Source organism: Lagenorhynchus albirostris, chromosome 20, assembly GCF_949774975.1.
Source record: "Lagenorhynchus albirostris chromosome 20, mLagAlb1.1, whole genome shotgun sequence".
Lineage (NCBI taxonomy): Eukaryota > Metazoa > Chordata > Mammalia > Artiodactyla > Delphinidae > Lagenorhynchus > Lagenorhynchus albirostris.
In genome coordinates, this window is record NC_083114.1 from 41,195,083 (window position 1) to 41,212,816 (window position 17,734).

At 55.4% G+C, this 17,734-nt stretch overlaps 2 protein-coding genes across 5 annotated transcripts; one reads left to right on the forward strand and one right to left on the reverse strand.

Annotated features, from left to right (window-relative positions):
- The first annotated feature begins 527 nt into the window (after positions 1-527).
- On the forward strand, positions 528-15,868 carry WNK4 (WNK lysine deficient protein kinase 4). 4 transcript variants are annotated; one of them, XM_060136032.1, is made up of 19 exons: positions 528-1,139; positions 2,614-2,786; positions 3,606-3,826; positions 4,133-4,290; positions 4,789-4,877; positions 4,951-5,167; positions 6,935-7,199; positions 7,431-7,552; positions 7,776-7,834; positions 7,937-8,054; positions 8,330-8,446; positions 11,827-11,964; positions 13,066-13,120; positions 13,225-13,808; positions 13,898-13,958; positions 14,441-14,849; positions 14,938-15,137; positions 15,299-15,396; positions 15,504-15,601. In XM_060136032.1, exons 1-19 carry the CDS (start codon positions 528-530, stop codon positions 15,504-15,506), a joined length of 3,699 nt encoding a protein of 1,232 aa, XP_059992015.1. In that variant the 3' UTR covers positions 15,507-15,601. The 4 variants fall into 4 exon arrangements, with proteins under 4 accessions (XP_059992015.1, XP_059992014.1, XP_059992017.1 ...); XM_060136031.1 differs by having other exon boundaries at positions 15,299-15,570; XM_060136034.1 differs by lacking the exon at positions 15,299-15,396 and having other exon boundaries at positions 723-1,139; positions 15,504-15,868.
- A 571-nt stretch (positions 15,869-16,439) lies between these two features.
- LOC132512063 (cytochrome c oxidase assembly factor 3 homolog, mitochondrial) lies at positions 16,440-17,587 on the reverse strand. The gene is made up of 2 exons (XM_060136134.1): positions 17,341-17,587; positions 16,440-16,987 (listed from the first exon to the last, which is right to left on the reverse strand). The coding sequence occupies exons 1-2, from the start codon at positions 17,552-17,554 to the stop codon at positions 16,881-16,883; spliced, it is 321 nt and encodes a 106-aa protein (XP_059992117.1). The 5' UTR covers positions 17,555-17,587; the 3' UTR covers positions 16,440-16,880.
- Positions 17,588-17,734: the final 147 nt, after the last annotated feature.

Below are 17,734 nucleotides of genomic sequence, written 5' to 3' on the forward strand. Positions count from 1 at the left end.
TATTGTCGGCCTGGGGCCATTCCGGACGATTAGGAGGGGGTGGCGCTACCTTATCTGGGTCGTGCAGGCTGGTGGTAGCCTCCTCCTCACCACCCCCCTTTCTAGGGCCAGGGAGCCGCGGTCACTTTTCATCTTCCTGTCCCAGTACTGTGTTCCCCCAGACAGGTTTGCGCACTCGTAGTGCGGGAGGACACACCGCCGCCTCGCACCCGGCTCCGGCTTCGGAATGAGACTGAGGGCGGGTTCTCCGGGAGGCCAGGGGGAGGAGGGCTAGCGGCCGGGGGCGGGGCGGTGGCCGAGGTGAGGGGCTGCGCCACGGGCTCCACTGCGCTCGTGGTTCCGAGGGGGCGGCTCTGGGGGAGTAGGGCGTGTCGGGGGGCGTGTCGGGGCGTGGCTGCGGGGCAGGCGACCCTGGGCTGGGGCCCCAGTAGCTCAGGCGGAGCGCTGCGCACCCAGCCAGTACTTCTGTCAAGCCGCCGCCTCCGCAGCCGCCCGGCTTACCGCCCTGCGGCGCCCGGCCCTTCCTCATGCTGGCACCGCCGGCCTCAGAGACCGAGGTCCCTATGTCCCAGGCGGAGGCCGACCTGGCCCTGCGGCCCCCGCCGCCTCTGGCCGCGGCGGGGCCCCCCCGCCTCGGGCCCCCTCGCCGGGCGCGCCGCTTCTCCGGGAAGGCTGAGACCCGGCCGCGCTCCTCCCGTCTCAGCCGCCGCAGCTCAGTCGACTTGGGGCTGCTGAGCTCTTGGTCCCAGCCAGCCTCACCCGTTCCGGAGCCCCCTGCTCCTCCGGACTCCGCTGGTTCCGGCCCCGCAATGAGCCCACCGCCTAGCTCTGAAGAGCCCACTGAGGACACGTGGACCGCGGGCGCCCCGGTGAAGGCCGCAGACTCCGAGCGTCCGGAACTCGCGGGCTCCGCAGGAGGGTCGGGGCCCCGGGAACCGCCGAGGATCACCGAGGCGGCGGCCCGGGAGCGGCGGCGGGAGCAGGAAGAAAAGGAGGACACGGAGACTCAGGCTGTGGCAACGTCCCCGGACGGCCGATACCTCAAGTTTGACATCGAGATTGGACGTGGCTCGTTCAAGACGGTGTATCGAGGGCTGGACACCGACACCACGGTGGAGGTGGCCTGGTGTGAGCTGCAGGTGCGGCTGGGAGCCCCCTCGGTGACGCCACGGGATGGGAGGACCCTTTGGAGGTCTTGGGATGGGAGACCCAGGGGACAGCAGCAAGAGGGATGTATTTTTCCAGTCAAATATCCAGACACTCTTGTCCCCCTTGTTCTGATGATCCATGGACCTGGCTGATTCCGGGCTGCAGAAGGAGAAACTGAGGCAGGTGGTGTATGGTGGCTCCCCTATGGATTTAGACATTCTCACTTTACGGGCTCTGTACTCAACCCTGAGAGGTGGGAAATAGGATGGGAAATCGGGTAGGGAGCCAGTTCAGACCTGAGAGGTGGTTGGCCTCACCACTTTCCTGCAGTGGTTACCTACTATCTCTTCCCTTCCTCTCCCTTCCCCCTAAGTCCTGAGACCCTCAGTGTGACCCTGGTCCCCCTGCTCCCTCACCCTGGCTCTTTGCAGATTAGGAGGCTGGAATGATGGAGGCCAGCAGCTGAGGCAGGGTCCTCTCCACTTCCAGAAGATTTAGGGCTATTGTGGCAGGACGGGGCCCTCCCACGCCCCTTCTGAAGCAGTCAGACTTCTGGACTTCTCCACAGCTGGGGGAGGGGAGACAGGGAGCTCCAGCCCTGGCCTGAGTCCAGTCCTGCCCCTCATCCCGCTGCCTACCTGAGCTCTCCTTTCTCAGATCTAAAGGTGCTGAACCCCATAGACTTTAGGGGTATGCTGGTTTGAAGGACCTTCTTCCCATAGGGGAAGAACCCAGTTAAGTCTGAGCTAGCAGCTTTGGATTCAGACTGGGGGGACAGGGCCTGGGGGAAGGGTCCTCCCCTCCAGCCCTGGCACTGGGCTTGCCCCTTGCGCCTGCCAGTGCCGCGCCCCAGGCTCTAAGCCAGGCAAGGCAAGGCGGCCAAACTGGGGTGGGGGGGTGGTGGAGGAGGGAGATGGGGGAGGCGAGACAGCCATGGGGCAGGGGGCAGTCTCCTGGCACCTGGTCCTGGATCCTTTGTCTCTTACTCTGTACCTCCCTCTGCAGCCCTCCTGCCTCCTGCCTGGATCTAGCAGTTCCCAGTTTCTGAGGCCAATCCCCTTGCCGGCCCCAATTCTCTGCCTGCCGTCCGCCTGCTGCCCGCCTGCTGCCTGCCCGCTGCCAGCCCCTGGGCGTCCCCTCCCACCCTACGGCCGGCCTGGGCGGCTACAAAGGCGCTATTGACTTCAGGGCTCCTGGACAGGGCTGCATAAAAGCGCTTGTGTCCAGGCGGGGGTCCAAGGGGCGGCCCCAGGCCCATGGTGGGTGTGTCCTTGGAGCAGCCCAGGGGGGCACACTGGGAATTAGGGATCTACAGTCAGTGGACAAATGATCCCACCCACCCAGCCCCATCCGTTGGCTCCTACCCTCACTTCTCCCTCAGCCCTGCTCCATGTGCTCCCATCCCCCCTCTCCGTGGGGGTCCTGGGCCTGATGTGACTGTGACCCCCACCCCCTACCCCACAGACTCGGAAACTGTCTCGTGTGGAGCGGCAGCGATTCTCGGAGGAGGTGGAGATGCTCAAGGGGCTGCAGCACCCCAACATCGTCCGCTTCTACGACTCGTGGAAGTCGGTGCTGAGGGGCCAGGTTTGCATCGTGCTGGTCACCGAACTCATGACCTCGGGCACGCTCAAGACGTGAGCTCTGCGCCTGGTGGCGGGAGTTGGTGGGAGGACTGGTGGTGGGAGGTCTCCACTGCTTCTGGAGGAGCCCAGCCTCCTCAAACGCTACACGCAGGTCGCAAACCAGGCTCACTATCTCTCATCCTCCTCTCTTGAGCGTCTGGAGGCCTCAGCTGCCCCCTAAGGAGTCTTCCCCCACGCTGCCTCTCTCCTCTGCAAGCTATCCTATCTTCCTGCAGCCTGCAGAGATCTGGCACTGTCACTTCTCTCCTTAAAACCCTTTCGAGTTTTCCCACTGCCCTCAGGATAAAGTCCACACTCTCTAAGGACTGCTCACAAAGTCCTTATAGGATCCAGCCTGCGTTCCAGAGAAACCAAATTCCCAGCAGCTCCTCGCACCCTGGCCCATCACTTGCTGTCTCCGTGCCTTTGAGCACGGGGTGTCTCTTCTACCTGGAAAGTCTTCATCCCTTCCTATTTTCACCCTTGAACGCCTATTTGTCCTTCAAGACTCAACATAAAAGTTATTTCCTCTCTGGAGCCCTCCCCCACGCCCGGGGCAGTTAGTTATCCCTTCTGGCACTTCCACAGCACCTTGGGGTCGGCCCTGTCTGTGCATTTACTGCCCGACCCCCGTTTTGTAACCTCCTGTCTACCTACCACACTCCCGACTGCGTTTCTGCTTGAGGACTGGCGCGGATCTAGGCTAGGAGAGGCTGGCAAAAGATGCGAAGGCGGGGGAGTGGGTGGGGCTACGGGGAACTTCCCAGTGGTGGTCTCCCTCCCCAGCCTATACGTCCCCCACCAAGACCGTGGCTATGCGCCCTCCCCCAGATACCTGAGGCGGTTCCGCGAGATGAAGCCGCGAGTCCTTCAGCGCTGGAGCCGCCAAATCCTTCGGGGGCTCCATTTCCTACACTCCCGGGTACCCCCCATCCTGCACCGGGATCTCAAGTGTGACAACGTCTTTATCACGGGCCCTACAGGCTCCGTTAAGATTGGGGACCTGGGCCTGGCCACGCTCAAACGCGCCTCCTTCGCCAAGAGCGTCATCGGTGCGTCCCTCCCGGGGGTCCTTGCCATTCTTGCCCTCCCCCATGTCAGGAGAGAGCCTGGGGACCCCCTCCCCCTAGCAGTGTCTTTCGGGATCCACGGAGGTAGAAGACCACAGGGAAGATGGGGAGACCTATGGCATTCCCTCTTCCCCACACCCCTCCCCCAATCCCCCACTCTCACACACACAGGACGGGGAGGGGTCGGTCACTTGCACTCCAGAGCTGCCTAGCCTCTTGTACGCTCGAGGGGAGGGACGAAGCCATAAAGGAGGCACTGCAGCCTGACACCTGCTGTGGATCCTACAGGGACCCCGGAGTTCATGGCCCCGGAGATGTACGAGGAAAAATACGATGAGGCCGTGGACGTGTACGCGTTTGGCATGTGCATGCTGGAGATGGCTACCTCGGAGTACCCTTACTCTGAGTGCCAGAATGCCGCGCAAATCTACCGCAAGGTCACTTCGGTGAGAGGGGGCAGGGAGGAGAGGGAATTACAGGTCCCCTTTACACTTTTCCTGCTCCGGCCACCCCGCGGTCAGTGCCCTTTCCCTTAATGAAAACAGGCTGGACATAAAGACGCCCTGGTGAACACTGAAGGATATTGGATGCACCCAAAGCCCTTCCAATACAAGCTATTTAGAATAATGTCGTGTGTAGCGCTCCCTAGAGCTTACAAACGATTTCACATCCAATCGATGTGAAATCCTTCCTGCTGCCCCGCGGGGTGAGCAGGGCAAATGTTCTGCCCTGCGTTTTACAAATGAGGACACTGGCTCAGCGAGAGACTTGTTCAAGGTCACACTGTCGATACGTGGGGGGACTGGGATTTGAAATCACATCTTCTAGTAGCAGTCGCGGTGCTTTTGCGTCTGCACGCCCTGCTGCCTCGGGCAGGGGCGGATGTGTCAAGCAGAGAGCTGGGGCGCAGAGGGCGGGAGGCCTCATGCAACCCCATTCCTCAGGGCACAAAGCCGAACAGCTTCTACAAGGTGAAGATGCCCGAGGTGAAGGAGATTATTGAAGGCTGCATCCGCACGGATAAGAACGAGAGGTGGGTGGAAGGGGCAGGATGCGGGTGGGGGCGGGCGGCGGTGGGGCTCGGCTCACGGTGGCGCCGCCCTCAGGTTCACCATCCAGGACCTTCTGGCTCACGCCTTCTTCCGCGAGGAGCGCGGCGTCCACGTGGAGCTGGCGGAGGAGGACGACGGAGAGAAGCCAGACCTCAAGCTCTGGCTGCGCATGGAGGACGCGCGGAGAGGGGGGCGCCGCCGGGACAACCAGGCCATTGAGTTCTTGTTCCAGCTGGGTCGGGACGCAGCCGAGGAGGTGGCGCAGGAGATGGTGAGCGGAGGACAGACTGCCTGCCCTGCGGCTGGGCATGTGAGGGGCGTTTGGACGTCGACTGGAGCGGCCAGTGCCTCGCTGGAGGGGTGCCTGGGTGGTGGGAGGGGGGCTCAAGCCAGCCCTCTCGGCATCTCCCGCAAGGGTCACCCTGCAGCTCCGGCCTTAACGCACCGCATTCGCATGCACACCTAGTGTTCTCCACAAGTTGGAGATTTCCTTTTCCAGCCTTGGGTCCTTCCACCTCCCTGTTTTACTTCCTACTGATCCGGGTTTCCTGAAATGCCCTTCTCTCCAGCTTATCTTCTTTTTCCTTTTTCATCCCCCATCCCCCCCATGTCTTTTTCTCGATCTTCCTTCATGCCCAGAACCATCCATTTCAGAAAGCCTGTCCCCTCTAGAGTCAAAATTAAATGCTTTTTTCCCACTTCAGCAGGTCCTCCATTACTGGAGAGGCCCCCATTGGTCTTGTTTTATACCAGGATACATTCCTGTCTTTCTCTTACACTAGACTATAAAGTCTTGGGGGCAGGGACTGTGTGTATTGGTTTTTCTATCCCTGAGGGTGCTTAGCACGTGGTGGGAGCTTGTTAATCACCCACATCTGTACACAGCCTAGAGCCCTTTCCCATGCATTTGATGGTTGTTACCAACCCTGCATGGAGTGACATTATCCCGATTTATTGATGAGGAAATAAAAGCTCAGAGAGGTTGAATATCTTGTACAAGGTCCCAAGCAAGTTAAGGGCAGAACTGGCCCAGGTTGTTCAGATTTTAGGTCAGATCACCCTGCCCCACCGCCTTTACATGCCCAGCAAAGCTTGTTGTTGAAATGAATAAGGACATGATGAACAGAAGCTGGTGGACCAGGAGAGGCATATGTGGGAGACAGAGATGTGGGGCTGGTCTTGGAAGGCCTGAGGGGGGAAGGGAAAGAGTATGAAATTCTTGATAGAAAAATGCAGTTGAGGGCTTCCCTGGTGGCGCAGTGGTTGAGAGTCCACCTGCCGATGCAGGGGACACGGGTTCGTGCCCCGGTCCGGGAAGATCCCACATGCTGCAGAGCGGCTGGGCCCGTGAGCCATGGCTGCTGAGCCTGCGCGTCCGGAGCCTGTGCTCCGCAGCGGGAGAGGCCACAACAGTGAGAGGCCCGCGTACTGCAAAAAAAAAAAAAAAAAAAAAATGCAGTTGAAAGGGTGGGAAGCATCTCTTGGTGGGTCTGGGTCAGGAACCTGAGAATGTGTTTGAAATATGGCATAGGAGCAGGTCTCCGAAGCATAGCTCAAACCTGACCTGGGATCGGATCCTGATCCATTACATACAGAGGTTCTTGATCTTGACACTACTGACATCTTTGTTTGGGAGACTGTACTGTGTGCATTGTAGGATATTGAGAAGAATCCCTAACATCTACTCAGTAGATGCCAGTGGTACCTACCCCTAAGTGTGACAACTAAAAATGTCTCCAGATATTGCCAAGTGTCTCCCAGCCCCCAAGAGCAATTGACTTACTGTATAACCATGAAATGGTCACTTAGTTTACTTATTTCTAAAACGGGGCTGATAAGACCTACCTCAGAAGGTTGCTGGAAGGATTTAATGTTGACAATGTGAAGAGCTGCCAGTTAATGGACACAGTGGATAATCAATAAATGTTGGTTCCCTTTCTCCCATGTCCTGGAGGCCTCAAGAAGGTGTCATGATGGGTCCTTGCTGGGGGAGGGGGAATCTCATCTCAAACTGTGCTCCTCACCCTCCCAACTCCAGGTGGCCCTGGGTTTAGTGTGCGAAGCCGATTACCAGCCGGTGGCCCGTGCAGTGCGTGAACGGGTTGCTGCCATCCAGCGAAAGCGTGAGAAGCTGCGTAAAGCTAAGGAGTTGGCGGCCTTCCCCCCAGCGCCAGGGCCCCTACCAGCAGCTGTCCCCATGACTCCAGCCCCCTCCAGTGTCTTCCCCCCTGAACCCGAGGAGCCAGAGGCAGACCAGCACCAGCCCTTCCTCTTCCGCCATGCCAGCTACTCATCTACCACCTGTAAGTCACCTCTGACCTTGGGACCCAGGTCCCAGAACGCTTGGCCTCTGCCCCCTACCCAGAAGTTCAAGCCAACAGCATTGTCACTTACCCAGCCTTCCACATCTAGCCATAGCTCCTTCTGGGAAAGAACTCTGCCACAGCTCCAGGCCCCTCCTTGCTCAGGCAGCCTCCCTCCTTGGCCACCACTCCCCTTTATTTCCACTTTTTGATCCCCTCCCTCCCCACCAGCGGATTGCGAGACTGATGGCTACCTCAGCTCCTCCGGCTTCCTGGATGCCTCAGACCCTGCCCTTCAGCCCCCTAGGGGTGTGCCATCCTGCCCCGCTGAGTCCCATCTCTGCCTGCCCTCGGTGAGAGGGGGTCACATGGGGGGCTCCCAGCCATTCCAATCCTATGACCTATCTCCCATACTGTAAAACCCAAACCCTTGACATGGCCCCATGTCCTTGGAAATCCACCCCTCTTGTCCTCTTCCTAATTCCCTCTGCCAAGTACCCCAGCACCCTTGACACCATCTTCCTGGAGTCCAACAATTTTCCTCCCCCGACCTCATGAACCCGTATCCTATTTCAGGCTTTTGCCCTATCCATTCCACGTTCTGGCCCTGGCAATGACTTTTCCCCTGGAGACAGGTAAGTTCTGGTCTGAGTTGGGGTGTTAGGGTGAAATATATGGAGCTCTGGGCTCCCAGTGTCCACTCTGACACTCCTGTCTTCTCTTCCTTTTTTTTCCAGCTATGCCTCAGATGCAGCATCAGGCCTTAGTGACATGGGAGAAGGGATGGAACAGATGAGGAGACCCCCAGGGAAAAACCTCCGGCGCAGACCCCGATCCCGGCTTCGGGTCACAAGTGTAAGGAAGGGGCACAGGTGTTGGGGAATAAGCTACAGGGCCTGGAGGGAACTGTCCGAGGGATAGGGGAGGTTAGCCAGGAAGGGGGAGAAGCAGTGTGCTACTGGTACCCAAGAGTCAGCCAGACATGTTTTTAATACAAGACTACGTTGGCAGAATCTCCCTCTCTCCAGTTCCAATCTGGCCACCACCGTCATTTGGTTGGAGTGGGGCGGGGACACGTGATGAAGACAGAGAGCTTGACCTCCTCCCTCTGCTGACTTTTGACTGTGAAGGTCTCAGACCAGAATGACAGAGTGGTTGAGTGCCAGCTACAGACGCACAACAGCAAGATGGTGACCTTCCGATTTGATCTGGACGGGGACAGCCCGGAAGAGATTGCAGCTGCCATGGTGAGGGGGAGAGAGATGAAGACAGAGTCTTTGGATCTGGGACAAGAGTCTCCTTCCTGATGTCCCCTGTTGCTGAACTCCCCACCCCCACCCCATCCAACAGCAAAAGGGTTTTAAAGCTCGTTGGCCCTCAGCACAGTGACACTGAAGATATCTCTGCCCTTGTTTGGGGGGAGGTTTCTGTTTATCCAGTGAGGTTCGGATCCTCAGCTGGAGCAATTTGAGAGTAACATAGGGTATACATAAGTGCAGTGAAGTGCGTGCTAGACATGTGATACTGTGGCTGTAAGTAAAGGATGGGTTGGGGGCAGCAGGGGAAGAGGTAGCACTTCCGTGAGGTCTTGACAGATGGGTCAGAATGGCAGTGAAGAGTGGAAAGGGCATGTCCAGTGGAGGTATGGCAAAGGAAAGGCATGGATATACGGAGTGCCTTGAAATATGGGGCTATAGGAGGGCTTCATGAGGAGACTTTGTCATTGGAAGAGTTCCTGTAGGAAGCAACAAGGTCCTACTGTATAGCACAGAGAACTATATTCAATGTCCTGTAATAAACCATAATGGAAAAGAATATGAAAGAAAAAGAATGTGTATATATGTATAACTGAATCACTTTGCTGTACAGCAAAAATTAACACAACATTGTAAACTAACTATACTTCAATTTTTAAAAAATGCAAAAAGAAAAGGGTTCCTGTAGGAGAGTTGTGGAAGTGAGGTTGAGTCCAGATCACAGACAGTCTTAAGAGTTAGAGTGTAACATGGTGAGAGTAGCTTTTAAGAAGACTGTTCTGCTGTGGGATGTGGGAGAGGGTTGGGGGTAGGGGATCCAGTTGGCAGGTGGATACAAGAAGCCGGATGTGGTCCAAGGAGAGAATGGATTATGGGGGAGGAGGAAGAAAAGGGGTGAATCTGAGGGTATTTTGGGAAAATAAATTACTCTGTAATCCAGTAATCTATTGACACGGTACAGTGTACATAGTAGATGGTCAATAAATATTTGCTGAGTTGATATGAGAGGGAGTTAGGGAGAGGGGATATCAAGGGCGAGTTGTAGCTTAGAGGAACTAATGGCAATAGGCCATCAAAGGAGAGAGGAAGTTAGAAAATGAAAGTAGGCTTGTTTTTTTTTTTAGGGATCATCATGAGCTTGAATGACAGAGACAGACAAGATAAGATCCTCTATAGGAGAGAATACGGGTCAGGGCTGGAGAGAGCGGTGGATCTGGGGGTCTCAGCAGAGTTGAGCGTGAGACAAGGTGGGCCTGCAAAGCCTGAGGCGTAGAGGTTTGTCTTAGTGGATACCCCCAGTTGTGGAATGGGGGGGGTGGGGATAGGTCATCGAAGGACAGAGATGGAGCCTGAGAGGTAGGAGGAGCTCCAGAAGATGTTACTAAAAACTGAGTAAGGAGATTGTTTCAAGGAGGCATAGGGTGAAGCCTGAGGCAAGACCACACTGGCTTTTGTCAGGAGGAGGTCTTTGTGGGAGACCGGTTTCAGTGGAGTGGGGGCAGTGCTTGCCAGCCTCTGGGATGAAAGAGGGAAGGGAATGGAAGAAACGTCAGACTTCAGGAACTCTCTCTAAAGCTTCTCCTCCATCATGTCATTCAGCTTGTGTCGGGGACAGAGACAAACTATCACCTGGCGTGCAGGCTTCTCAACTTCTGTCAAGCCACTCAACCCTTCAAGAATCTTTCCTCCAGCCACACTGGTTTCTGAATGGTCCTCTGAAGAGGCTTGGGTGCCTTTCAGCTTCTGGCTCCCATCTCCTCGGGGGTCTCGCCCTGGGAGCTTTCTCTACCGGGCTTTCAAGCCCCACTCAGATCCCACACAGCCAAAGGGACCCTGTCCCTGAACCCAGGGTCCATGGCCCTCTTTTCTCTCCTTCCCAGCCCACCCTCCACTCCTCTGCTGCAGAATTCTCCTGAGACGTAGATCTCCTCTTGTTGCTTTTTTGCCCCCGAATCTGTAGAGGCTACCTGTGGTGTTACAGAGTAACGTCCAAGCTCTGGAGCACAGCCTTTAAAAATCACAGCGCTCTCAGCTATACTCCAGTCTTCGCTATTTTGTGAATGTGCTGGGCCCTCTCCTGCCTCAGAACAGCATGGAACAGAGGAAAGGGTGGACTTTCACATAAGACCTGAGTTCAGACTTCAGCTCTGTTATCTACTAATTTGGCAAACTTGGGCAAGTTTCTTAACCTCTCTGAACTTCATCAGTAAAACGCAGGGGATAATACTTATTTTGCAAAGATGTTCTGATGTAATATATAATCTATGAGAAGTGATACAGCATGTACAAGAGGTGAAATGATGATAAAAGTATGGGAAGTGTCCACACATGGTAGGTCCTCAATAAAGGGTTGGTTTTCTTACTCATCCTTCAAGCCTCAGCTGTGGAGCCATCCCACCTTCCCCCTATCCCCTGAGGTGGTATGAACTGCTTTCTTCTTAGAATGGATTTTTAAAAATTGTGTTAAAAAACACATAACATAAAATGTACCATCTTAACCGTTTTCAAGTATACAGTTCAGTAGTGTTAAGTATATTCACACTGTTGGGCAACAGATCTCTGGAACCTTTTTATCTTGCAAATCTGAATCTCTGCCCATGAAACAGCAGCTTTCCCTTTCCCCTTCCAGGAATAGCATTTTTACCTCTATGCCAATCAAAAATGCCTTACCTGCCATGGGCTGACTTGCAGTCTATTGAGTTACGTATGTGTGTGTGTCTTCCTCTAGATTTTGGGCTTCTTCAGGACCAGGACCTTGTTTCATACTTCCCTGTTCCCTCAAAGAACCTAGCAAATGCTTGGCACATAGTATATGCTCAGTAAGCATTTGCGGACTTGAATGTTACCTTTACCATTTATTGCCTTATTTTTACTTAACTTTGTTGGGCTGTGTGTGTATGTGGATCTGTGGGGGCATACTTCATTAGCCCTATGAGAGGAGGAATTGTGTCCAAAAGCCTGTGAGGCAACAGTGTAAAGAACTCAGACTTTGGCTTTAGACAGGTCTGGGTGCAAATCCCCTGATCTTGAGCAGACTGAACTTCACCTCGTTGAGCATTGGTTAGCATAGCTCTAAAGTGGCGGTGTTAACGTAGGCCCCAGAAAGCTGTCGTTGGTGTTAAATGTGATAAGATATGTAAAGATCTGGTATATACATGCATGCTGTGAATGTTACCTCCTTTTCTCTAAGCTGTATTTCTCCTTATGCCACACAGTGCCTGGCACACAATGGATGCTTACTAAATACTTGTTTTAGGTTGGTGGTGAGCACAAGCGTGGGGTGAAGGGTTGGTTTTTAAAGACTGGGGCCGGGAGAGAGGGATGAGTGGGATAACCGAGCCCTCCTTCCCCTTCCTACTGACTCTCGCCAGGTGTATAACGAGTTCATTCTGCCCTCGGAGCGAGCTGGATTCCTGAACCGGATTCGGGAGATTATCCAGCGAGTGGAGACCCTGTTGAAGAGAGATACTGGCCCTGTGGAGGCTGCTGAAGACCCCCTGGGCCCCCAGGTCAGACCCCTCTGGGCACCTCCAGGGGGAAGGGACTCTGCTCCAGGTTTCATTACTCTCTGCCCTTACCAGTCCCCTTGGATCTAACTTGTCTTCATCTCTGGGACCCCAAAACAATAGCTCTTCCCCAATTTGAAATCTGATGAAAGCCACAGACTCTTGTTCTAGAAAAATGTGTTCAATGCATACTTTTTTTTTTTTTTTTTTTTTTTTTTTTTGCGGTACACAGGCCTCTCACTGTTGTGGCCTCTTCCGCTGCGGAGCACAGGCTCCGGACGCGCAGGCTCAGCGGCCGTGGCTCACGGGCCCAGCCGCTCCACGGCATGTGGGATCTTCCCGGACCGGGGCACGAACCCGTGTCCCCTGCATCGGCAGGCGGACTCTCAACCACTGCTCCACCAGGGAAGCCCCAATGCATACTTTTAACTCATTATTTCGAAACAATTTCAGACTTACAGAGGGGACTTCCCTGGTGGTCCAGTGGTTAAGACTCCACACCTCCAATGCAGGGGGCGCGGGTTTGATCCCTGGTTGGGGAACTAAGATTCCCACATGCCTTGCGCTGCGGCCAAAAATAAATAAATAAAATTTCAGACTTACAGAGAAGTTGCAAAAATTGAACAAAGAATTCTTAGATACTCTGCCTAGATTTGCCAGTTGTGTTTTGCCACATGAGCTTTACCATTCTCTCTTCCTCTCTCCCCTATCTGTGTGTGTGCATGCATTTTTGGGGGGAACCATTTAAGTAAGTTGCAGACATCATGCCCCTTTACCACTACATATTTCTCAAATACAGTTTTTTAAAAATATTTATTTATTTGGCTGCACCAGTCTTAGTTGTGGCACACGGGATCTTCATTGTAGCATGCAGGATCTTTAGTTGCGGCATGCGGGATCCTAGTTGTGGCATGCGGGATCTAGTTCCCTGACCAGGGATCAAACCCGGGCCCCCTTCATTGGGAGCGTGGAATCTTAACCACTGGACCACCAGGGAAGTCCCTCAAATACACTTTTGAATCCCTTGAAACTCATCTGTGGACTCCTAGAGGTTCATGAGTCCTAAGACTCAGCTCTTCCCACTGTGACATTTCTCTCTCTCAGGAGGAGCCAGCACCATTGCCTGCCCTCCCAGGGTACCCCCCAGACCCATCCAGTGGTATGTACTACATTCTGTCCCTACTCATCCCAGCCCCTGGGGTTGCTCCTGGGAAGGGCATAGGGAATGGAGGATGGGAATCTCAACATCCGCTCCCTGCCCAGCAGAGTTCCAGAGCAGCACTCTAGAGCAGAGGAGCTGGGCAGCCTTCTCCACCTCCCCATCCTCTCCTGGAACCCCCTCGTCTCCTGGAAACCCCTTTTCTCCTGGATCCCCTGCTTTCCCAAGTCCCATCTTCCCCATCACTTCTCCCCCATGTCACCCCAGCTCCTCCTCATTCTCTCCAGTTTCTCCCCAGGTCTCCTCAAATCTCTCTCCACACCCCCCCAGCTCCCCACTTCCATTCTCCCCCAGTGCATCCCAGTTTCCAGTCCCATCTGCTCAGTTTCCACTGAATTCTCTCCTCCCCAGCTGTTCCCAGGTTACTCTTGCTCCTCCCTCCTTTCCGCCCTGTCCCTCTGCTTCTCCCGTCCCCTCCACCACAGCAGCCCCTCTGCTCTCTCTGGCTAGTGCGTTCTCACTGGCTGTGATGACTGTGGCTCAGTCCCTGCTGTCCCCCTGCCCTGGACTCCTTTCCCAGCCCCCGCCAGCTCCTCCTGGTCCCCTGCCCAGCCTGCCCCCTCCAGCTCCCCTTGCTCCCTGTGGCCAGGAGAGGCCTTCACCTCTGACATCTGAGATGGAGATTGAGGTGAGTAGGAACCAAGAGGGACGATTGCGGGGTGTGTGTGTGGGGTCCATTCTGGATCATTTCTCTACTCATGGATCCACACTTTTTAGGCCTCTCCAAATCTTGGTTGGCCACTCCTGGGTGAAGCCAGACTGGCTCCCATCTCTGAAGGTGAGGCCTCTGACCACTGACCTTCCCCTGCCTGTTATCCTCAGTCACTTTTTTTTTTTAATAAATAAATAAATTTATTTATTTATTTATGGCTGCGTTGGGTCTTCGTTGCTGCGCACAGGCTTTTCTCTAGCTGCGTCGAGCGGGGGCTACTCTTCGTTATGGCGCACGGGCTTATTGCGGTGGCTTCCCTTGTTGCGGAGCACGGGCTCTAGGCGCACGGGCTTCAGTAGTTGTGGCACGCAGGCTCGGCAGTTGTGGCTCGTGGGCTCCAGAACGCAGGCTCAGTAGTTGTGGTGCACGGGCTCAGTTGCTCCGTGGCACGTGAGATCTTCCCGGACCAGGACTTGAACCCGTGTCCCCTGCATTGGCAGGCGGCAGATTCTTAACCACTGCACCACCAGGGAAGTCCCTCAGTCACTTTATATCCTGCCACTGATGTCTCTTCTTTCTTCCATGACTCCTTCCTTGTCTCACTACAGAGGGAAAGCCCCAGCTTGTTGGGCGCTTCCAAGTGACTTCATCCAAGGAACCAGCTGAGCCTCTTCCCCTGCAACCGACATCCCCTACTCTCTCTGGCTCCCTGAAGCCTCCAACCCCTCAGCTGACCTCGGAGAGCTCAGACACGGAGGATAGTGCTGGAGGCGGGCCAGAGGCCAGGGAGGCTCTGGCTGAAAGTGACCGTGCAGCCGAGGGCCTGGGGGCTGGAGCCGAAGAGGAAGGGGACGATGGGAAGGAACCCCGAGTGGGGGGCAGCCCTCCACCCCTGAGCCATCCCAGCCCAGTGTGGATGAACTACTCCTACAGCAGCCTGTGTCTGAGCAGTGAGGAGTCAGAGAGCAGTGGGGAGGATGAGGAATTCTGGGCTGAGCTGCGGAGTCTTCGGCAGAAGTGAGTCTGGGGAGGATGGAGGTCAAGAGGTGGACTTGGGAGAGCAAAGTGTTCGGCTGGCCCTCTCACGCTCCTGATGTGTCTTCAGGCACCTGTCAGAGGTGGAGGCACTACAGACACTACAGAAGCAGGAAATTGAGGACCTGTACAGCAGGCTCGGGAAGCAGCCCCCGCCGGGGATTGTGGCCCCTGCCGCTATGCTGTCTAGCCGCCAGCGCCGCCTCTCCAAGGGCAGCTTCCCCACCTCCCGGCGCAATAGCCTGCAGCGCTCTGAGCCCCTGGGCCCTGGTGAGACAGCAGTTGCCCCACTCCCATCTTTCTGAAGACCTGTCCCTAGTGATCTTTCTTTCAGGCCCTGGGGGTCTGCCCCTTAGTCTGGGGGGGACTAGCCCCCTCTCCCCATGGCCCCTTCCCTCACTCAGTGCTCTCCCTCCCCATCCTGCACCCAGGCATCATGCGAAGGAACTCCCTGAGTGGCAGCAGCACCGGCTCCCAGGAGCAGCGGGCGAGCAAGGGGGTGACATTCGCCAGGGATGTTGGCAGGATGGTGAGGGCGGGCCCAAGGGAGGGAGAGCCCAGGGAATGATAACTGGCTGCAGCTTCATCCTCCTCCCACCCTGGAGGTTTCTTCAGTTCTTTTTCTTTTCCCTCCAGTGAATTCCGAACAGAAGCCATGTGTCTCATCCACACCAGGGCCCACCGTGGAGCTTGTGCTCTCAGAATCTGCTGACCAGCACTACTCTGCAAGGAAGACCTCAACACTGAGGGAGTAGGAGGCCCCAGGGGCCTGGAGAGTGCCGTTCCATTATAGGGAAGAGCCAAACACGTGGGAACTGTTTGCTGTGTGTAGAAGGCATAAATTCTGCAGCCTACCATCCTCATCCCTGCCACCTCTCCAGCCAAGAGTGAACCACTAAGCAGTCCCACCCGAGCCCGGATGCTTCTACAAGGCACACTCCCAGCTGGGCAGGAGGAGGGGGTGTTCTCACACCAGAATTAGTAGCAGCCAATAAAAATGCTGGAACCTAGAACCTGGTGAATTTGTATGTCGGGCCTTAGGAACTGGGTACAAAGCTTTACAGGGTAAGGCAGGGGAGGATTTACAAGGAATTCCCGTTTCACAACGGGAGGCAGGGGTGGAGCCCAGCCTTATGGCTTCCTGCCAGCAGTTCATGAGGAAACTGCAAGGTCAGTAATCCACCTGACCAAGCTAAGAGTCCACCCAGACCCCACCTTAGGCCTACACAAGCAGGCCCCAGTGGAAGTTAAAAGAATGAAAGCTGCTTGTCCCTCATCCTTCATCTCTCTCTCTCTCTCTCTCTCTCTCTCTATGGGAAAAGGCAGTAAAGTTGGAGTAGTGTGTTCCTCAGGGTAGAGGACAGAAGAGTGAGTGACCTTCCTTCCCCCCAAGACCTGGTTCAGTCTCAAACAGCCCAGTGACCCACCACGATCTCTCCCTTAAATCAGGTGGAAAGATCTCATGGAAAAAGCAATTCTAGTTAAACATTTACGGCTCCCTGGGGCCATGCCACAGCTGCAGCTACTGCCTGTGGAGCGTTCCAGCATGAAGTGTCAGCCCCAACACACTCATTGGACTCCGAGAGAGATGACTCAGTTTATTGTTCTCAACCTGACCCCATTTTTCCCACTTTAGGCTCCAACACTGCACAGAGCTGCCACCCTCACCCCCACTAAGAGCCCACCTCTCGTCCTCCACCCTCCCAGCCAGACCCTGAAGGGGATAAACCACAACGTCAGAAAGCTTGGGAAAAGCCAAGGTCAGACATCTCAAACAAGGAAACAAACTAGGAAAAGGAGTCAGTGGCCACACACAGTGAGTGCAAGGTGGGCATGTTCCCTTGACAATGGCCAAATGCACAAACCCGTGGTTACTTGGGCTCTATCATCGTCCAAAGTTAGTAAGAAGGAAAGCAATGCTGTGAGCAGGCTTCCATTTCTACAGGGTCGTGGGGCATCATGCATCATGTGAAGGGACTCCAGCAGGTTGGAGATGCAGGATGCCCGTCTGGATCAGTGTCCTGATGCCCTTTCCTGAGCTCGGGCTCGAGCAGCTTTGGCCTCATCTTCTAGCTCATCCAGGAAACGCTCCTGGGACACCGAGTATAAGGTGTAACCATCTGGGGAGGTGGGTTCAGGAAACCACGTGGAAAATGCACATTCCCTTTTCCCAGACTTGCTCAACCACCCTTGTTGATCTCTCATCCTCCCAAATCAGTGATTCGATCTTCTGCCCTCTGCTCTTCTGAGCCCTAACCCTGATTCCGTTATCATTAACAAATTATATTAAAAGAGCACCTTTAAAATGACAAAGTAAGGTACACTTAAACAGCTTGGCTCAGCGTTACAAGTAGCCAAGACTTTCACAGCTCGGGCTCTTTCTGCCACCCCCACATTGCCCTCCTACACGCCTCTGCTGCCTTTCTCCTGCCCCCAAATGCGGTCTTCCTGAGTCTACAGTCCAGACGGATACAAATTGCTAACACCAGGGCCCCAATGCTCAGGCCGGTCACGATGTTCCGGGTCCGCCGCTGTGGCAGCATCTTCTGCCACTGGGCGAGCTGCACCTGCCGCATGAAATGTAGTTGCGCAGGAGTCAGTTTGTCCCGCGTCGGGTCGATGCGCTGAGCCAGGGGGCCCTTTCCGCTCTTAGCATCCAGAGGGTCTCCAGCTCCCGGCGCCGCCATGTTGCCGCTCCGCCCTCCGCAGTTCCCGGGGCGCGGGACTTGCTGGGAATAGCAGTCCATGGCCGCCGCAGGGAACTCTGGGAGATGTAGTCCGCATTTCCTTTCACAAAGAGTGCGGCTCCCGGCCCAAGGGAAAGGGCGGGGCAGGCGAGAAGAGGCCGTGCTTTCCGATTGGCTGAA